At 35.0% G+C, this 20,077-nt stretch overlaps 1 protein-coding gene across 4 annotated transcripts in view; it reads left to right on the forward strand.

Annotated features, from left to right (window-relative positions):
* Positions 1–20,077, forward strand: part of nphp4 (nephronophthisis 4) — a 313,994-nt gene that overhangs the window by 289,795 nt on the left and 4,122 nt on the right. For all 4 annotated transcript variants that reach the window (XM_022670986.2, XM_022670983.2, XM_022670984.2 and 1 more), the window contains exons 24-29: positions 4,910–5,069; positions 5,200–5,267; positions 6,770–6,855; positions 10,017–10,188; positions 13,396–13,575; positions 15,416–15,559. In XM_022670986.2, the coding sequence (XP_022526707.2) occupies positions 4,910–5,069; positions 5,200–5,267; positions 6,770–6,855; positions 10,017–10,188; positions 13,396–13,575; positions 15,416–15,559 (810 nt within the window). The remainder of the gene's footprint in view (positions 1–4,909; positions 5,070–5,199; positions 5,268–6,769; positions 6,856–10,016; positions 10,189–13,395; positions 13,576–15,415; positions 15,560–20,077) is intronic.

A 20,077-nucleotide genomic window follows, 5' to 3' on the forward strand; every position in this document is an offset into this window, starting at 1 on the left:
AGTTGAGCAGATTGCTGTCTCAGTTATAAACAGGGCAGCAGTGACTCAGTGGTAGGAGGAGCTGTGGGTTATTGATCACAAGCTTGTGAGTTCAGATCCTGGTGAACGAGGCTGCTACTGCTGGTTGTTGAGCGAGGCTCTTAACCCTCAATGGTCCAGGAGAGCTGCAGCATGGCTGACCCTGAGCTTCTATACATTACATTACATTACATTACATTACATTACATTTGGCAGACGCTTTTGTCCAAAGCGACTTACAATATTGAAGTGCAAATAATAGAAGAGGTTAAGTACAAAAATAATAGAAGTTAAAAATAAAGCATCTATAGATAGGGCCTTAAGGAGGTCAGAGGGAAATAATGGGATAGAGGAGTAGAGAAGAGGAAGAAGGAGATGAGGTTAGAATTAGTTAGTTTGTTAGAGGTGTTAGGAGAGTAAGAGCTCTTTGAAGAGCTCTGTCTTCAGGAGTTTATTAAAGATAGTGAGAGATTCTCCTGATCTGGTAGTAGAAGGTAGTTAGTTAGAGGTGTTAGGAGAGTAAGTGCTCTTTGAAGAGCTCTGTCTTCAGGAGTTTCTTAAAGATAGCGAGAGATTCTCCTGATCTGGTAGTGGGATACTGGTATACTGGGATCTGTGAGCAGAATAACATATATTCACAGTGAAATGTAACATATCCTGTGCAGTGTGCTGTTTTTATATGAAATATATACCGATACAAATATATGTAGCCTGTTAAAACGTGCAACTATACGTTTTTTTAATACATGAAGTAATGCATTAAAATTGCAGTAATAATTTTTAATATAATTTGTAATTGGAGTGAGTCTGGCACCGTTTGATATGGGTTTAGTCAGGCAGTGGTTAATCTGGGTTGAGTCAGGAAGTTGTTAATCTGGATTGAGTGAGGCACTGTTTGATCTGGGTTTAGTTAGGTAGTGGTTAATCTGGGTTGAGTCTAGCAGTGATTGGTCTGGATTAAGTCAGACAGTGTTTAACCTGGATTGAGTCAGGCAAAGGTTAATCTGGATTGGAGTGAGTCAGGCACCATTTGATATGGGTTTTATTCAGGCAGTGGTTAATCTGGGTTGAGTCAAGCAGCAGATAATCTGGATTAAGTCAGACAGTGGTTAATCTGGGTTGAGTGAGGCAGTGATTGGTCTGGATTAAGTCAGACAGTGGTTAATCCGGGTTGAGTCAGGCAGTGATTGGTCTGGATTAAGTCAGACAGTGGTTAATCCGGGTTGAGTGAGGCAGTGATTGGTCTGGATTAAGTCAGACAGTGGTTAATCCGGGTTGAGTCAGGCAGTGATTGGTCTGGATTAAGCCATTGAGCTATAGTACTGGTCCAGTAGTGGCATAAAAAGAATATTGGGCCCATAGTTGTGTGTATAGAACAAAGAAAGATTGAGATGAATCAGACTCACACTCACCATGACTAGCTTTGTACTGTGTGTGTGTGTGTGTGTGTGAGCGCACATCTGTAGTCATGCCTGCAGGCTTGAGCTGCCATGTGAAGCCCAGAGAGAGTTTCACTGTACAGTATTGCTGACACACACACACACACACACACTCCGTACTCCCATGTCACTCTTAGGTCAGTCAGGGTCACGTGTAGCTGCACACAGACTGACACCTCCTCCAGAAGCTGCTGTGAAGCTGACAGATCCCTCAGCTCCCCGGAGACGGACCGGCGCTGATCCGGCCCACACGCTATATTTTACTCTTTTATTATTTTACTGTATTTAAGTGATTTAGGACTCCTGAATATTACAGTGACTTCCTTTTAGATTTTAAGTGAAAGACCAACACAAAGAAGCACATAATTTTAACACATGAATATTCTCTGATTAAAACCATTCCAATGTAGCTCTGACTTTGTTTTTATATGTTTATGTGCTTCGGGTCATTGTCCTGCTGCAGAACCCAAGTACACCTGATCTTAAGGTCACTAACTGATGGACAAAGATTCTATTTCAGAATATTCTGATAAACAGTAAAATACCTGCTTCCATCAATGCGCTCTTTGCACAACTACTTCCGCATTCTCATCAGTGCTGCTCCAGCGTTTCCTGTTTGGATTTTCTAATACACTCGCTATGGCAGTATTTTCAGCTGGTGTTTACAAGAGCTTCTAAAAATGAACCTCAACGTTGAGGAGACCAGTAAAGCCTACCAATAGAAAACTAGAGAAAGGCTTTAAACTATATGCATCTTCATACCTACACACTACCAAGATTTTTTTCTTATATTTTACGTTAGCCCACACAGCTCAGCATTAGCTAGTATAGCTAACTAGCTTGCTAGGTGCATTACTGATAGTTGTTCTGTTATCAAATGGAAGTCTAATGAAATGCTAGTAATAATAATAATAATTCTAACTATAATGATCATTATAAAAATAATTATACAAATGCTAGCTATAATAATAATAATAATAATAATAATAATAATAATGATAATAATAATAATGATAAAAATAATAATAATAATAATAATAATAATGATAAAAATAGTAAAAACAATAATATCTAGCTATAATAATAATAATAATAATAATAATAATAATAATAATAATAATAATAATAATAGTAATAATAGTAAAAATAATAATATCTAGCTATAGTAATAATAATAATAATAATAATAATAATAATAATAATAATAATAATAGTAATAATAGTAAAAATAATAATATCTAGCTATAGTAATAATAATAATAATAATAATAATAATAATAATAATAATAATAGTAATAATAGTAAAAATAATAATATCTAGCTATAGTAATAATAATAATAATAATAATAATAATAATAATAATAATAATGCTAGCTATAATAATAGTAAAAAATAAGAATACAAATGCTAGCTATAATAATAATAATAATAATAATAATAATAATAATAATAATAATAATAATAATAATAATAGTAATAATAGTAAAAATAATAATATCTAGCTATAGTAATAATAATAATAATAATAATAATAATAATAATGCTAGCTATAATAATAGTAAAAAATAAGAATACAAATGCTAGCTATAATAATAATAATAATAATAATAATAATAATAATAATAATAATAATAATAATAATAATAATAATGCTAGCTATAATAATACTAATAATACTAATAATAATAATAATAATAATAATAATAATGATAATAATAATAATAATAATAATAATAATAATGCTAGCTATAATAATAGTAAAAAATAAGAATACAAATGCTAGCTATAATAATAATAATAATAATAATAATAATAATAATAATAATGCTAGCTATAATAATACTAATAATACTAATAATAATAATAATAATAATAATAATGATAATAATAATAATAATAATAATAATAATAATAATAATAATAATAATAATAATGCTAGCTATAATAATAGTAAAAAATAAGAATACAAATGCTAGCTATAATAATAATAATAATAATAATAATAATAATAATAATGATAATAATAATAATAATGCTAGCTATAATAATAGTAAAAAATAAGAATACAAATGCTAGCTATAATAATAATACTAATAATAATAATACTAATAATAATAATAATAATAATAATAATAATAATAATGCTAGCTATAATAATAATGATGATAATAATATCTAGCTATAATAATAATAATATCTAGCTATAATAAAAATGCTAGGTGGTGGATCATTCAGGCAAGTACCTTTAGCTGATCTCCTCTCCCAAACACGTGGAGCCTGGGTGCTGTCACGTTAATTATTCCATATTCCAGTTATTCCAAGCAGTGGCACTGGATGCTTTGCCAGTCGTCTCCAAGCTTCTGACGTTTTTGGTTTAAGCAGGTAGTCTGGTATTAAATGTTTGCTACAGACCTTTCATACGGCGAAATGGTAAAGTGGTCCCGACTGATGTTCATTAGCCACTGTTTATTAGATCACTCTGAGCAGGGAAGCTATGAAAGCCTAAAGCTTCCATAAAACTTAGCAGACGGCGTGCAAAAAGGAACACAGCAGTGCTGAAAACGGCTTGAAAACTTCACGCTGGATACTAAATAATAATAATGTGTTGCTTTTTGAGATATTTTATCTGCTTCATTATGTCAGACAGGTTCTATTATATAAGTGATTTACTGATTCTACAGGTCTGGTTGTGGTTAGTAGTGAAATTGAACTCAGCTTTCCAAACTAAATTAATCACAGTTAATTCAATACAGTTAATGATGAGGCAATTACTTTTTCAAATAGGGCCAGGTTGGTTTGGATAGATTTTTCCCCTTAATAAATGAAATAATCTTTGAAAATTGCTTTTTATACTTACTCAGGTACTTACAGCTCTGGAAAAAAATCTGAAGAGATCACTTCAGTTTCTGAATCAGTTTCTGTGATTTATGGGTTTATTTATAGGTTTATGTTTGAGTAAATGAACATTGTTGTTTTATTCTATAAACTACAGACAACATTTCTCCCAAATTCCTAATAAAAATATTCTCATTTAGAGCATTTATTTACAGAAAATGAGAAATGACTGAAATAACAAAAAAAGATGCAGAACTTTCAGACCTCAAATAATGCAAAGAAAACAAGTTCATATTCATAAAGTTTTAAGAGTTCAGAAATAATCAATATTTGTTGGAATAACCCTGGAGGTTTTTAATCTCAGTTTATTTCATGCATCTTGGCATCATGTTCTCCTCCACCAGTCTTACACACTGCTTTTGGATAACTTTATGCTGCTTTACTCCTGGTGTAAAAATTCAAGCAGTTCAGTTTGGTGGTTTGATGGTTTGTGATCATCCATCTTCCTCTTGATTATATTCCAGAGGTTTTGGGAGGTTGTATGTTGTCCTGGTGGTCGGTTGATCGGGGTCGCTCACCTGTAACCTGTAACCTGTAGCGTCTTGGTGTCTCGCAGGTGTTTTTCCGGGCGGAGGACGGGCAGCCGCTGGCGATCTGCCAGGTGAACGTGGAGCCCACGCCGCATGTGGTCGACCAGACCTTCCGCTTCTACCACCCTGAACTCACCTTCCTTAAGAAAGCCATCCGGCTGCCGCCCGCCACAGACAGCCCACCAGGTGCTGCTCATTATCAGCCTCACACACACACACACACACACGCACACACTCACACCCAGTCCTGTCCTGTCTGCTGTTACTGATCTAAAGACCCCATTTGTCCTCCGTCTCCTCTCACACTCGTTCACAGATGGCGCCGCCAGGCTCCAGGTGCGCTGCAGCGACCCCGGTGTCATCTGCCACGCCTCCGCCGCCACGGTGAGCCAATCGCATCACACCTCTCCCACCAATCAGCCAGCTCGAGCCGAGCCGGGGCTGGAGGAAGAGCTTCATTACTCCACAGAGCTGCAGAGCCAAGATTACACACTAACATTTCACTCAGAGTGATCAGCTCCAGACATCTCACTCTCACTGTTCTACTAGTGTTCAGCTCATGCTTCAGATAGTTACAGGTTTTAACTGGATTAAAGGTAAAAAAGAATCATTTAAATTCAATTTATTAAATAATCGGACCTGGTATCATCACTGTGTGATATTATACAGTTATATAAATTCAGGCCAAATTAAAATAATGCAGTAACTCATTACAAATTGTTGGTTGAATTAACTCAATTTAGACTGATCCAGACATCACAAACCAATCTGCGTTTAATGTTTGATAGAAATAGTCCAAATGGTCCATATATACACGTTATATATATCCAGCTCTGGAAAAATGAAGAGAGCACTTCAGATTCTGAATCAGTTTCTCTGATTTTGCTATTTATAGGTTTATGTTTGAGTAAAATGAACATTGTTGTTTTATTCTATAAACTACAGACAACATTTCTCCCAAATTCCAAATAAAACTATTTTAGTCATTTAGAGCATTTATTTACAGAAAATGAGAAATGGCTGAAATAACACAAATAATGCAAAGAAAACAAGTTCATATTCATAAAGAGTTTTAAGAGTTCAGAAATAATCAATATTTGGTGCAATAACCCTGATTTTTAGTCACAGTTTATTTCAAATGCATCTTGGCATCATGTTCTCCTCCACCAGTCTTACACACTGCTTTTGGATAACTTTATGCTGCTTTACTCCTGGTGCAAAAATAATTCAAGCAGTTCAGTTTGGTTTGATGGCTTGCGATCATCCAGTTTTATGTAAGAATCAAATGTCATGTAAAAAAATACAAGTATATAAGTATCATTATTGTCATCATAATAATACTGAAGATTACATAAAATAATATTAATTCTTTCTTTATGAAATAAACTGTAATGTGACCAGAGATTAGATCATCAGACAAGAAGAGTATATTATGTGTCAGTCGATATTAAATTATTAAACAGCAAATCTATATATTCTTTGTTGTGTAGTTTTTACCAGAAAAAAGTACCCAAAATTACCAGACAAATTCACAGTGTTATATAAAAATAAGATTTATTATATTTTAATAATTATTTTTTTTTTTTATACTAAATTTTGTATAGCTTTCAATACTTCAGACCTGGTTCTGTTAATGTTGTGTAAAATAATATGTCATAATAATAATAATAATCATAGCAACACAGTTATATAATATACTTAATTTCCCATGAGATCATGTGAATTAGACTTTTGAATTTGTATTTACTTGTAAACTCTTGTGAATTTTAAGTTGTAAATAATGTCTGTTGTGTTAATTTTTAGATTAGTAAGATGACGAGTGATTTTATCTTTATTCTCTCTGTATAGTGATTAATGTGACTCTGCTGTGTTTTATTGCTCTTCAGGATCCAGGAGAGCCTCAGGATATTTATCTGAAGGTTCCGGGCAGCTCCAGCCCTCAGATCAGGAAGTTCTTCATCACCGTCTTCACGTATGTACCGTTATCTTCCTCAGCGTGAGAACATGCGTGAGAGCGTATTGGTGGACGGGTGGGTGTTGCGTGGGCGTTGGCGTGTAGCTGCTCTTCCTCTGATTAATCTCTTCTGCTGTGATTAATGTAATTTGCTTAATCAAGATGTCTCATTTACTGTCTGATTGCATCACATTGCAATATTCATTTATTCATCCAAATCAGCCGCAGTCGTTTCTGAGTCAATAATCAGCAGAAAAGCAGAGAACAGCAGGATTCTGTTACTCTACCATCAGGATCCTCCAGATCCAGAACCGCAGGAGAACCCGGAGATGTGGGTTCTGTGCAACTGGCAGATTAACTTCCAGTTTTTATATTTTCCTGTATTTTTTGCACTATAAAGTGCACTTAAAATCCTTTAATTTTCCCAAAAATCAGCAGAGCTCCTTATAATCTGGTGCTCCTTATGTATGAATTCTATCAGTCAGGTATTAAGGAGCATTAAAGTCACTCCACTGAAGGACAGAGTTATACAGGAGTTTCAGTGCAGTGAAGTTTCCACAGCACTATGGCTGCGTGCAGCATTAGCATTAGCCGCTAACCACACTAAACGCTAGCTTTTTCGCTGTTCAGAGGTGAGTATATTGTGTATATAGTACTGCTGCTAAGTTTACTGTGAATAAACGGAAGCGCTTTACTAACCCAAATAAACAGTTTTTAGGAGAGAAATCTGTGTAGATTAACATCCAGCACTCGTTTAACTTTAAAAGAAAATGTTTTTTTTTTTTGTTGTTTTTTTTTTTCTCTCCAAGAACTAGTTTTATTAACTTAGGCATTTCCCCTGTGGTACGACCTGCTGATTTAAAAAGGAAACATGGCGACACCCTCGTTCTTTACTATTGTTGCTTTAAATCTACCTTATAATCTGGTGCACCTTATAGTCTGTAAAATACAGTACAGTGGTATAGATAGAGATGGATAGATAGATACTTTATATATCCTAAAGGAAATTTACTTAGGAATCTATGAGGAAACAGTGAAAAGCCACATTAAAAGATTGTAGAAACAGATCTGTATAATGTAAATATGGAGCTGGTCTTAATGTTGTGGCTGATCATGCTATGCAATACATATAATGATAAACAGAGAGTTACACATACAGTATTAATAGGCTTCATATATAAAGCTTTACACACATACAGAACTAATTACCCAGAATGTACTACCTGATATGTAAATGCAGTTCGTAACTTATTTCATGTTAAGTGACGAGTATTTTATTGTTTTGGTGGTGGCAGCATCATACTGTGGGGATACTTAATTTCTTGCTTCAGCAGAGACAGGTTAAGGAAGCTGGTCAGAGTTGATGATGGGAAGATGAATGGAGATAAGATAAATACAGGACAATCCTGAAAAAAGAAAAAAAAAAACCTGTTGGAGGCTGTAAAAGACTTGAGGCCTTCCGGCAAGACGATGACCCTAAACATACAGCCAGAGCTACAGTGAACTATAATGATTTAGATCAGAGAATATTGTTCATGTGTTAGAATGACCCAGTTAAAGTTCTAAAATACCTAATTCTCATTGATCTTCTGAGGTTACAGATAAAAACAGCTTTTTTATAAAGAAGAACAGGGTAAAAATCTCAGATCTACACCTGAGACTCAGTATCTGCTCAGGAAATGAGCTCAGAGCTCTCAGACTGAGTTCAGTATGGAAATGGGATCAGTAATGAGTGTAATGTGTAAATAGACTGATGTTAATAAGTGAAGGAAGGTCTGTTCTGTCCTAATTAGAGCCGGAACTTCTGATTGGCTGTAATGAGCAGGAAGTGGATATCTGTAAATCTGTAATGCTTGTAAATTGCTGCTAATTTCTCTTATTGGCTGCGTATTAAAAAGTAAAGAACATTTAGAGAACACAGCCTCCCGATGTGCACAGTTCATTCTGAACAGGTTCTGGTTAATTGATGAGGATCTTGGCTATTTTAGATAAGGCAGATGCTCTGAGAATGAAGTAGTTACTACATATACAAAATTAAACAAGTTCATTTATGTTTATGTACAGCTCTGGAAATAAATAAGAGATCACTTAAAATGATGAGTTCCAAATTGGCAAGCTCTGGAATATAATCAAGAGGAGGATGGATGATCACAAACCATCAAACCACCAAACTGAACTGCTTGATTTTTTGCACCAGGAGTAAAGCAGCATAAAGTTATCCAAAAGCAGTGTGTAAGACTGGTGGAGGAAGAGAACATGATTAAAAACCAGAGTTATTCCACCAAATATTGATTATTTCTGAACTCTTAAAACTTTATGAATATGAACTTGTTTTCTTTGCATTATTTGAGGTCTGAAAGCTCTGCATCTTTTTTGTTATTTCAGTCATTTCTCATTTTCTGTAAATAAATGCTCTAAATGAGAATATTTTTATTTGTAATTTGGGAGAAATGTTGTCTGTAGTTTATAGAATAAAACAACAATGTTCATTTTACTCAAACATAAACCTATAAATAACTAAATCAGAGAAACTGATTCAGAAACTGAAGTGACAGCACATTAATATCAGTCTGTACTGATTCTCTTTTGGGAATCACTGCATGAGCTCCGGAACACTTTTAGAAATATTTATTTATTAGTTTGTGCATGTTTTTCTTTAAATGGTAAAATGTCTCTCGTTTTCTATGTTATTGTATATTGAATAAAATATGGGTTTATGAGATAAAAATTACAATGCATTATGTTTAAATATTACACGTTGTAGCACGAACCTTGAGTGTATTATTGCGTACTTATATTGAAATATTTAAAAGAGTTAAAGAGGAGGAGAAAATAGGATCTGTTTGGTTATAAAAACTCTGCCAGTTAAAATAGTTCCATTGCTGCTCTGTCTGTTTGTAGCTGTGCTGTTTGGCTTGTAAGCGCTGCATCGTTGCTAGGTTACCTGTATGTGGTGGAGCAATACAGTAATAGTAATGGAGAGCTTCGGTTAGTTACAGTGCATTACCGGCTGATAACGGTACTCATAGAACTCCTCTCAGCCAATCACATTGCAGGGTCAGAACTAACTGTGGTATAATTATTATTTTACACATAGAATGTTCATGATGTATATGTTTAATCATAATGTTACTTTATGTTGTGTGTGTGTGTGTGTGTTTGTGTTTGTGTACACACAGTGACCCGTGGTTGGCGTCTCCTGCTCAGACGTGGCAGGTGTACGTGCATTACCTGCAGAGGATGGACGTGGTGTGTGTGTGTGGTACTCTCAGCTGGCACTCTCTGATCCTGCGCGGCACTCAGACCATCCGCAAGGTCCAGTGCTACACCTCACACCCGCTGGAGCTGCAGGTACACCACCTCACACACACACCTGTTTATTTCATTTACAGAGAAAAAAGAGGAAATCTCACTCTGAATACACTCTCACAGCCATCACCACATTTACAGAATAAAAGTCCCGGTCTGTGGAGATTAGATTATTGGGGTTTGGCTCAGTGAAGCTTTAGCAAGACAATTTAAGACACCTTACATACAGTAAAATAAAATAAAATAAAATCTCTCTCCTATATTATATTCATAGATTTGTAATTTAACATTCCTCCACCTACAGTGTAACGTGTAATATTAGCATGTAACATTTTAGCATTTGCTCTTTACAGATTTTTTTTTGTTTTTGTATTTTTATCATTCGTTTTACAAACGAAATACCAACTTTAATATCAGACAAATATATCCAGAGTAAATACAAAAAGCAGTTTACTTAAGTGCTGGAGATCCACCACATTTTAAGTGTTGTTTGTAACAAAAAAGGTAACAAACTTTTCTACGTCAACCCGTGAATTAGTATTCATGGCTCCGCCCACCTCGGCTTGCGACCTCGTCAGATAGGAGCTAAATAACAGCACTAGAAACAGCATGCAGTTGATTCCTGTGTTATTAGTGCGAATAACACATCAGTGTTTATATACTTTACCCAGTAATTCAGAGCTAAGAAACAAATGGTTAGAATTAGTCTATGGAGGAAAAACACCACCAGCCAAGTACAATTGAGATAGGTAGCTGTATGTTTAGAACAGTTCTATTTACACTAGTTAAAAGTAAAAATAAAAATCCACCCCGGAGTTTTGTTTTGTTAGTTCCAACTGCCTGGGCGGCTCTGCTGCAGCTCAACCAACAAAACTCAACCCGGGGTGGATTTTTACTTTCTGGACCTGGACTACCCACCTCTATGTGTAACTATAGGTTCAAATAGGATCTCCGGTGGATTTGGTGTTTTACTCTGAGAGACTCTAAGACTAGATCAATGGCTGAACTGCACTTAGCAGGGCATTATTACACATGTTGTAAAGTAACATATGACATTGCAAAGACTGTTATTAGTGTAAAAATTGAGTGTCTTCATTTTAAAACGTTTCTAACTGTTGGCGATAAGAGGCGATAAGTAATATGTTTGCATGTATGAATAATAAGAAGCAAGAGCCGAAATCCTCTAATTTTTTCGGCTCCGCTCCTCCACCGGACTAAAGCAGTGTTATACTAAATCGGCACTTTTATTTTTAAGTAAATTCAACGTATCCGGTTTTACAGTGAAGCATCTCGTCGTTCGGCTCGGATAAACGCGGTTCTGCAGCGACAGCTGGTCACTTTAGCGGCTTCTCTCTCACGCAGAACAGCCGCGTGAGGTTTTGCGTGAGCTGAATATAATCAGAGAGACATATGGAGCGATGCGTCGTGTGCCGGGGCTCGTGGGTAAGGGCTGCTGTGTGCAGTTCTTTGTACTGCAGGAGAAGCTCTTGTTAACAGAGCGCGGGGGGAATTCATCAGGCCGGGGTTTAGCTGGTATTCCTCCTCGTGTTGCAGCGTTTTGGGCATCTGTGCTTCAGAAACCCGTCGTTATGTGCAGATCCCACTTAATTAGATACAGGAAGCTGGAGGAGGTAATTCACAAGTGCTGTGTCTAATAGCTCAGAGTTTATGCTGGAGCGCGTTGTGTACAGTACAGCCACTGTAATGCATTCCTGCGTGAGGGTAGAGCCATTCAGACTGCTGCAGTACTCAAATATTTACACTTATTGTGATATTTTTATATAGAAAATAGAGAAAAAGTCTAAATCTAGACTCCTTCTGCTGACTGTGCATCACTGCTACACTGAATTTCTATAGATACATATTCAGAAATACATCCATATCCATAAACTACAGCTATACTAAAGAAAGAAAGCAACACACATGTATTTATGTAATATATAGCACCTTTCAGACACACAGGCAAGTTAGAGTGTTTCCCAGAAACATTCAAGACTCAATACAGAAGTTTACAAGACAAAAATATGAATAAGATATAATTAAAATAATTAAAAGAAGTGAGATTAATAGAATTTGTCCTGAGTACATAATCATTTATTCAACACAAGAGATAAAACTCCATAAAACTCTGGATATGAGGTGCAAAAAAACTTCAAGAGCAGTAACTATAGCCCTGTTTAAATATTTTAAATATTAATACTGTAGCATGAAGATTTTTTTGTTAACTTTAGAAAAAATGGAATTGTGGCTGATTTTAGTACTGTAATCCCACTAATGGCTTCAATAATAAGATATTATAATATGATATTTAACTTGTGTCTTACTTCTGCAATAGAGCTTTTGAGAAATATCTCATTTAAATAGTTAAACATTAAATATTTTAGGTTTGTTTATAGTGTTTATGGAACCATTAAGGCCTTTTTTGCATTCTTCAGCTGTTTTTTCTGATAATAAAGTTGTATTTGTTAATTAATTGTATAATTTTGTGGGACAAAGTGAAACCAATAGTAATCAAACCCTTAATGCAACCTTTAAAATGCCTTGTTCTGTATACAGGCTACAGGTGTAGGTGATGCAAAACCCTTTTTTCTGCTGTAAAATAACTTAAATGTGAGGGTTTGAAATCTCCTACAGGACACTTAGAAAAGCTGCCTGTTTAATTTCTCTTTACTCAACTTAATACAGTAATTCCAGATCAGTAACAATCAATCAGGAATCAAACCCAAATTCTGCAGGGTTGAAAAATAAAGACGTAAAAACTAGACAAACATTAAGAAGAAGCTAAAGGTTTGGAGGAGATGAACTGTTTGATTTGTATTCAGAATAATATTAATTTTAAAATGAAGTTCAGAAAAGACACATTTTTATGATTTTATTTATTATATTTTGATGTTATATTTTGATTTAAGTAAATATGTTTTTAATACTTTCTATTATAATTACATTTCTAATTTTCAGTAGTAAATGTTCCTTATCATACATGAAACCTTTTTATGTAACGCTTGACTAAAAAAACTCAAGATTTAGGGGTGTAAAATCTGTTAAAGTCTTTGTGTTTAATATTATATATACTCCTACCAGTAGAGCAAGTCACAAATCTATATGAAAACCCTGTCATGCAAAACAATAATAAATAAGATGAAATAAAAACACTGTGATACACGGTTACGGTTTCTTTCTCCACTTAAACCATAACCAACATGTGCCCCGATATCCATTAATGTGTTCTATACTGTATTTTGTGTGCAGGTGGATCCAGGTGGGGTGTTTGCTCTTCCAGCTCAGGGTCTGCAGGATCTGCGGCTGGGGGTGAGAGCTCTGCGCTCGGGGAACAGTTTCAGATATCTGAACGTGGTGGACGTGGACACCCGGCAGTTAGTGACCTCCTGGCTCCTCTGCATCAACTGCAAGCAGCCGCTCATCTCCCGGGTATATTTATACATTACCCATAATTCCCTTAATGATTCACCTCCATTTACTGCTGTTTAAAACTACATATACACTCTAAAAAATAGAGGTACGATATGAGTACTTTTTTGTACTCAGAGGTACACTCTTTATAATTGTACCCTCAAAGGTACAATATTGGTCTTTACGGGGTCAGATTTGTTCCCTCTGAAGTACAAAGTCATTTCTAACAGCAATAAGTACAAATTTGTACCATTTAACCTGCAGCCAAAAGGTACATTCAGTATTCTGCATCACTGTACTAATAAACAATATATATTTTAATTGCACATTTTTTATTTGAAAGCCAGACAATTTTGTATCATCAAGTTTTTGAGCCATATTTAGTTGATGATAATGTTTATAATCTTTATGATCTTTACTGCCACAAAAACCATGGGTACAAAAAAGGACTTTCACTGAAAGGTACTTTTTTGTGCCTCAATATAAGGTACAGCCCCAGCGACAAGCTTTGTACTCTTTTAAGTACAAATCTGTACTTATATTTCTTAGAGTGTAGTGAAGAATATACTTATATACTGTACCAGTCAGAAATTTGGAGACACCCTCTATTCTCTTCTCTTCTCTGTTCTCATTACTCTTTAAGATTTTAAATATTAGCAAAACTTAAATCCTCATGAATCTGTTTTAATATCAGACCTTTTTCATATCTAAACTAATTGAGCATTTGACGTGTCTTAAAGACCAAATAAAATAGATAAATAAAAGTAAAATGATCTAAAGCACAAAAGAGTCAAATGTCAACATAATTATTAAAATTCAGAAAATATAATTACATCTTTCAACATCCTGTTTCTACTTAGTGTCACTTTACATTGACCAATATGATGGAGAGATTGAGACACAGAGAAAGACAGAGCGAGAGAGAAATAACCAAAGAGAGAAAAAAAGAATGAGAAGAGAGAAAGACAGAATGAATGAGAGAAAGCAACAAAGAACGTGTATTTATACATCTCTCATAATTCCTCATGATTTACCTCCATATATATAATATTTTTTTTGTACATGCTGCTGTTTCACATTGTTGAATCTGCTTGTCTTTCTCTCCTCTCTCTCTTGTTCTTTCTGTCTCTTATTTTCTTTCACTCGTTCTCTCTCTCATATTCTCTATTTCTCTCCCCTCTCTTTTATTTCTGTCTCTCACTCGTTTTCAGTTTCTTTCTGTCTCTTGTTCTCTGTCTCTCTCATGCTCACTCATTTTCTTTGTCTCTCTCTCGTTGTCTCACACATTTTGTCCTCTCTCTTGTTATTTCTCTGTCTGTCTCACTCATGCTCACTTATTCTGTCTTTCTCGTTTTCTTTGTCTATCTCTCACTCGTTCTTTCTCTCCTCGTTCTTCTGCCAATGTATTGTAACACTAAGTAGAAACAGGAAAAAAAGATTTTATTTTATTCTCTAAACTTGGATCGTTATGTTGACTTTATGTACTTTAGATCATTTTACTAATCAATTTTATTTGGTCTGTAAAGCACATGTAAAATTAGGTTAGAAATAAGTCAAAATGTCTAAAGATTTTCTGACCACAATACAAAAATCAGAAATGTCTGATATTAAAACAGATTTATGATGATTTAACTTTTGCTAATATTGAAAATGTTAGCAGTGGAGCAGCTCAACAAACTCTTACCAACAGTATCCTCTGAGTTTATTTAGGGCCTTTAAATCGCAATCTTAAACAGTAGGCAATAGTACATTGCTTAGCTATAAAACAGTAATAATCTACAGTTTATTCAGGACTACAGTGTGTTGATAACAGGAAGATAAACTCTGGTCTTTTGTGTTTCTCCTGCTGAATCTCCAGGCGTTTGAGATCCAGGTGCCGGTGGGAGGAGGGAGGGGCAGCAATAAGAAGTTCAGCTTCACAAACCCGTACCCCTTCAGCAAAGGATTCAGACTGTACTCAGACCACCCCGACCTGCTGCAGTTCAATAAGGAAGACTTTCAGGTTAGATCTGCTTTCTTTTCATAATAAATTAACAGCTTTCCTGCAAACTCAAAGCGTTTAACAACACAGAACACAGTTATAAACAGGAGAAGAAAACAAAGCATCCATAAAAACACAACAACTCACCTGTACCTTAAATTACAAAACATGTTCTATCAAGGCTAATGTGATGGTGGAGGGTAAGACAACTTATTCAATGTTAAAGTAGTGGAAGCAGTTAGAATTTCCTAGTTAGAATTAAATATATAAACATGGATGTAAGCTGTAGTGGAGAGCGAGCAACTTCCAGAAACTTCCATCGGTCTGGCCGGACAGGGGGGCAGGAGAGCCTGAGGGTGGGTCAGACAGGTGGGCAGTCAGTAACTCTGAGGAGGCAGAAAGATATAATTAGTTTAAACTGTATTTATGTAAAACAGAGAATATAAAAACATTATCAGAGTGTGATTATCTAATGACTTGGGATGATCTGAATAAAACAGCCTAACTAAAGGGAGAGCGTGAGAGAGTGAGTGAAAGAAAGAGAGTGATACAATGAGTAAGAGTGGCAAGGAGAGTGGGCAAGAGAAAGTGAGTGAAAAAGAGAGCAGGTGAGAAAGGGTGAGAGTAGTTTAGAGAGAGAAAAGAGAGAGCAGCTAAGAGAAATAAAGAGTGAGTGAAGAAAAAGAACATAATTTTCTCTTTCTCTTAAAATTTTAATAAATACGTTAAAGTTTGTGGTTGTATGGTGATAAAAAGTGTAAATAAAAAAAGATCAAGGGATATTAATATTTTTGCAAGCCACTGTAGGAGAACTTATATTTTATCTGTATTTAATAGAAGAAAGTTGTTTGACATCCAGTATTCCTTATCTGTTACACAATCCTCAATCACCTCAATTAACTGCAATTAAAACATATTTGACTTTATAAATGTATATACAGCTCTGAAAAAATAAGAGAGCACTTAAAAATGATGAGTTTCTTTGATTTTACCAAATTGAAAACCTCTGGAATATAATCAAGAGGAAGATGGATGATCACAAACCATCAAACCACCAAACTGAACTGCTTGAATTTTTACACCAGGAGTAAAGCAGCATAAAGTTATCCAAAAGCAGTGTGTAAGACTGGTGGAGGAGAACATGATGCCAACATGCATGAAAAAAAATTGTGATTAAAAACAGAGTTATTCCACCAAATATTGATTATTTCTGAATTCTTAAAACTTTATGAATATGAACTTGTTTTTTTTTTTTTTGCATTATTTGAGGTCTGAAAGCTCTGCATCTTTTTTAAATGCTCTAAACGATTATTTTCATTTGGAATTTGGGAGAAATGTTGTCTGTAGTTTATAGAAAACAACAATGTTCATTTTACTCAAAGATAAACCTATAAATATTTTTTTTTCCAGAGCTGTATATGTATATTTGTTTACACTTCAGCACTGAAAGCTATACATTTTGAGAACTACACATAAAGCAGAGTATAAATATATATATTTGAGTGCTGAAGGCTGAAGTCCCCCAGCTCTCTTATGCATCAAATAAAACTGCAGGAACTCATAAAAAGAAGAAAATGGAAAAGGATATGGGACTCTTTCCATCAATCCAGACTGAAAGTATGCTTTTATAAAGGAGTGGAGAGAGTGTATGAGAGGTGGGGGGGGGGGTAGAGCAGGAATATGACATGTGAAAGTCATTTTATTGCTGCAGCTCGTTTCAGTTAAAGCCGCTATCGCTATCTGCGCTGCGAGCCGGCCTGCTGTTCTGAAGCTGTGGAGCTTATGTGGAGGTTATTTAAGAACGCGTGTGGTCCTCACTCCTCCTCTCCCGAGACACAGAACGCTGTTTTCAGAAAGGAGGACAATGAAACAGTCGAGGGGGAAAATTAAACAAGCCAGTAAATTCAGTACCTGCTCCACACAGGGCTGTGTGTAAGGATGCCTGTAGACCGTACAACACTGTGCATGCTGAACGTCTAAATAATTTAAGAATATTTTACTGTATTTTTCGCACTGTAGAGGCACACTTTAAAGAAGAACTCTGTTGTAAAAATAACTTTTGTTGTAGGGTGATATTAGCTAGCGGTTTGTCACACGTAGCTTGCTTTTAACATGGCTAACACACAGACTACAGTCCGTTATACTCACCTCAGAACAAGAAGAAGAGCTAACAGCTAATGTTAATGCTGCTCCAGCAGTGCTAGCCAGGGTTAGCAGCAGGCTACAGTCCGATATATACTCACCTCCGAACAGAGAAAGAGCTAACACTTAGCTAATGCTAAGTAGCTAATGCTACTACTGCTCCTTAATTCCTGACTGGTAAAAATCATACATAAGGATGACTGAGAAAATTAAAAGATTTTAAGTGCACCTTATAGTGCGAAAAATACAGTAGTAATAAAAAAGAAATTAGTGACTATAAAAAGTGGACGATACAGAATTTCATTCTCTACACATCATTTATTTTTTTTTTTTTCAACCAATTCAACCTCCGTTCTTCCACAGCGTTCAGAGATCCAGAAATTTTAACAGTTTGTCCCCAAACACCCTTCAGACTGGGTACATCTCATAACGCTAGCATCAGCTAGCCATTACTGTACTGATACACAGACATATATATATATATATATATATATATATATATATATATATAGACTCCGCATAGCGTAACGTTAGCGGCCGACGCAAGGAGCCTATGCGGAGTCTATGTATATATATATAATGTCTGTGTCATTATCAGTACAGTGATGGTGGCACTCGGAGCTGAAGTTAGAGTTATAAGATGTAATCAGTGTTTTTTAAGTAGCTTCTTGTGCATTTTTTAAGTTATTAATGCCTCGTTTTAAATGTCAGGGCCCTCCGGATTCTAGTAAGGAGGTGTGGAGCTACTTTGAGCTGGATAACGGTGTAAAAAGTGATTTATCAGGGTAAATTATGCCTCGTATCACCCAGTCTGAAGGGTGTTTGCTGGATAAACTGTTAGTTTCTGCATCTCTGAACGCTGTGGGAGAACGGAGGTGTGCTATTCATCAAAGATAAGAACTTTTTATACCGAAGTTCTCCTTTAAATACTTCAATTTTCCCCAAAATCCTCAGTTAAGGAGCAGTAAAGCCACTCCGCTGAAGTACAGCGTTATAGTTTAGACTCAAACCTGGAGCAATAATAGCATTAGCTGCTTACCTCGCTAAGCACTAGTTAGCTTTTTCGCCATTCAGAAGTGAGTATTATGAGCCTGTAGCCTGCTGCTAACCCCGGCTAGCACTGCTGGAGCAGCATTAGCATTACCCGCTAAGTATATCTGACTGTACCCTTCCCGTTTACCATATTAGAACAAGCTACATGGGACAAATCGCTAGCTAATATCTAAGCTTGCTGTAAATAAATGAAAGTTTATTTACTCACCCAAATAAACAGTTTTCAGGAGAGAAATCTGTGTAGATTAACATCCAGCGCCTTGTGTATGAAAATAGACGTTATTTCTATAATCAATCACACCAGATTCTGAAAGCAAAGGTTCACATACTTTTACCCCTCACAAACATTTAATACTGGAGTATAATATCTTATTTTATCTAATTTGTGTATCATATTTTTCAGACCATAAGGTTCCCTGGATTATGACACATTAAGCAAAATAAAAGTCAGATAAGTCAAAGTATTACTCCGCCAGGCCAAGACAAAAAATTATTTGCTCTTTCAAAGAATGAAAAATAATCATAAATTTTGATTGTAACAGAATGAAACTGGAAAATAACCATTTAAACTAAAGCCAAAAAACTACCAACAATATGATCTAACCCTTTTTTTTTAAAGATAAAAACGAAAAAGTCAATAAACTAAATATTATAAAAATGCAAATATCCCTGTTCTAGAGAAATTATCAAAATGTAATAAATTGCTTTAATATCAGTTAGCATAGCCAGAATTCATACCATATGTCGCACTGTGGATTTTAAGTGCGCCTTATAGTCCAAAAAATACGGTAACTGCGTATCTACTTTAAGGACATACATAAGGATGATTGAGAAAATGTAAAGATTTTAAGTGCGCCTTATAGTGCGAAAAATACGATAGTAATAAAAAAAAAAAAAAAGAAATTAGTGACTATAAAAAGTGGTCGATACAGAATTTCATTCTCTACGCATTGTTTTTTTTCAGACAATTCATATCTTAATTTTAGTTTAGCTAATTAAATGGTATTAAGACTTATTATTTATTCAATTTTCCTTATTTTTGCATGCTGAATGTCTAAATAATTTAAGGATATTTTTCGTACTATAAAGGCACACTTTAAAGGAGAACTCTGGTGTAAAATGGACTTTTGTTGTAGTAAAACAAGTAAAAACAAGTAGTAAAAGTTCTTACTTTTAATTAATAGCACACCTCCGTTCTCCCACAGCGTTCAGAGATCCAGACATTTTTACAATTTGTCCACAAGCACCCTTCAGACTGGGTACATCTCATAATCCTAGCATCAGCTCTGAGTGCCGCCATTACTGTACTGATACATAGACATACATATATATATATATATATAT

This window comes from Astyanax mexicanus, chromosome 12, assembly GCF_023375975.1.
Source record: "Astyanax mexicanus isolate ESR-SI-001 chromosome 12, AstMex3_surface, whole genome shotgun sequence".
Lineage (NCBI taxonomy): Eukaryota > Metazoa > Chordata > Actinopteri > Characiformes > Acestrorhamphidae > Astyanax > Astyanax mexicanus.